We start from the raw sequence: 746 nt of genomic DNA on the forward strand, positions 1-746 counted from the left end.
GCGGGCGGTACTGCCTGGCCCCGCGGCTCGCGGATTGGGCGTGGGGAGGGAACGAAGACTGCTCCGGAGCAGGGAGTGTCGTTGCCAGAGAAAGTTTTGGGGAGGGGTGGATTTTCTCTTTTTTTTTTTTTTTTTTTCTCCCCAGTGCGAGGAAAGGGGGTTTGGTTTGGTTTGGGTTTGTTTTGTTTGCGCCGCTCCGCTCTTCGCCCGCTCGCTCTCTCCGTCTCGCCGTGGGTTCGGGGGACTTTTTCCTTTTTTTTTTTTTTTTGCTGGGGGAGGGAGAGGTTGCTTTTCCCTCCTTGCCCCTCCGGCAAGTGCTCCGCCAGCCTCCTCTCGCCCCACCATCCCTCCCTCCCCATGCGCCCGGGGCGGCGGGCAGCTCCGCGGCGCGCACCCGGGAGCTGAGCGGCGGAGCGGCGCGTCCCCGTCCCCCGGGCAGGATGTACACGGCCGGGCTGGCTCCTTTCTACGCCTCCAACTTCAGCTTGTGGTCAGCGGCGTACTGCTCGGCATCGGGGCCGGCAGCCGGCGGCTGCTTCCCTCTGGACGCCGCGGCGGCGAAGAAGCCGTCCTTCTGCATCGCCGACATCCTCCACGCCGGCGGCGAAGCGGCGGGAGGATCCTCCGACAGCCTGCCCGGAGGTCCCGGCACCGGGATGCCGGCGACTTTGGGAGCCGTCCATCACGGCGGTGCCTTCCCCGCCGCCGCCGCCGCCTCGCCGCTCCGGCCCACGCCCGTCGTGGCC

General features: G+C 67.6%; 1 protein-coding gene across 1 annotated transcript in view; it reads left to right on the top strand.

Annotated features, from left to right (window-relative positions):
* Positions 1 to 440: 440 nt before the first annotated feature.
* The window catches only part of HLX (H2.0-like homeobox), a 6,399-nt gene continuing 6,093 nt past the window's right edge, over positions 441 to 746 (top strand). Inside the window, exon 1 of the mRNA XM_010562163.1 lies at positions 441 to 743. Coding sequence (XP_010560465.1) covers positions 441 to 743 — 303 coding nt within the window. The remainder of the gene's footprint in view (positions 744 to 746) is intronic.

This window comes from Haliaeetus leucocephalus, unplaced genomic scaffold (assembly GCF_000737465.1).
Source record: "Haliaeetus leucocephalus isolate CR32 unplaced genomic scaffold, Haliaeetus_leucocephalus-4.0 Scaffold156, whole genome shotgun sequence".
In the NCBI taxonomy this organism is placed as follows: domain Eukaryota; kingdom Metazoa; phylum Chordata; class Aves; order Accipitriformes; family Accipitridae; genus Haliaeetus; species Haliaeetus leucocephalus.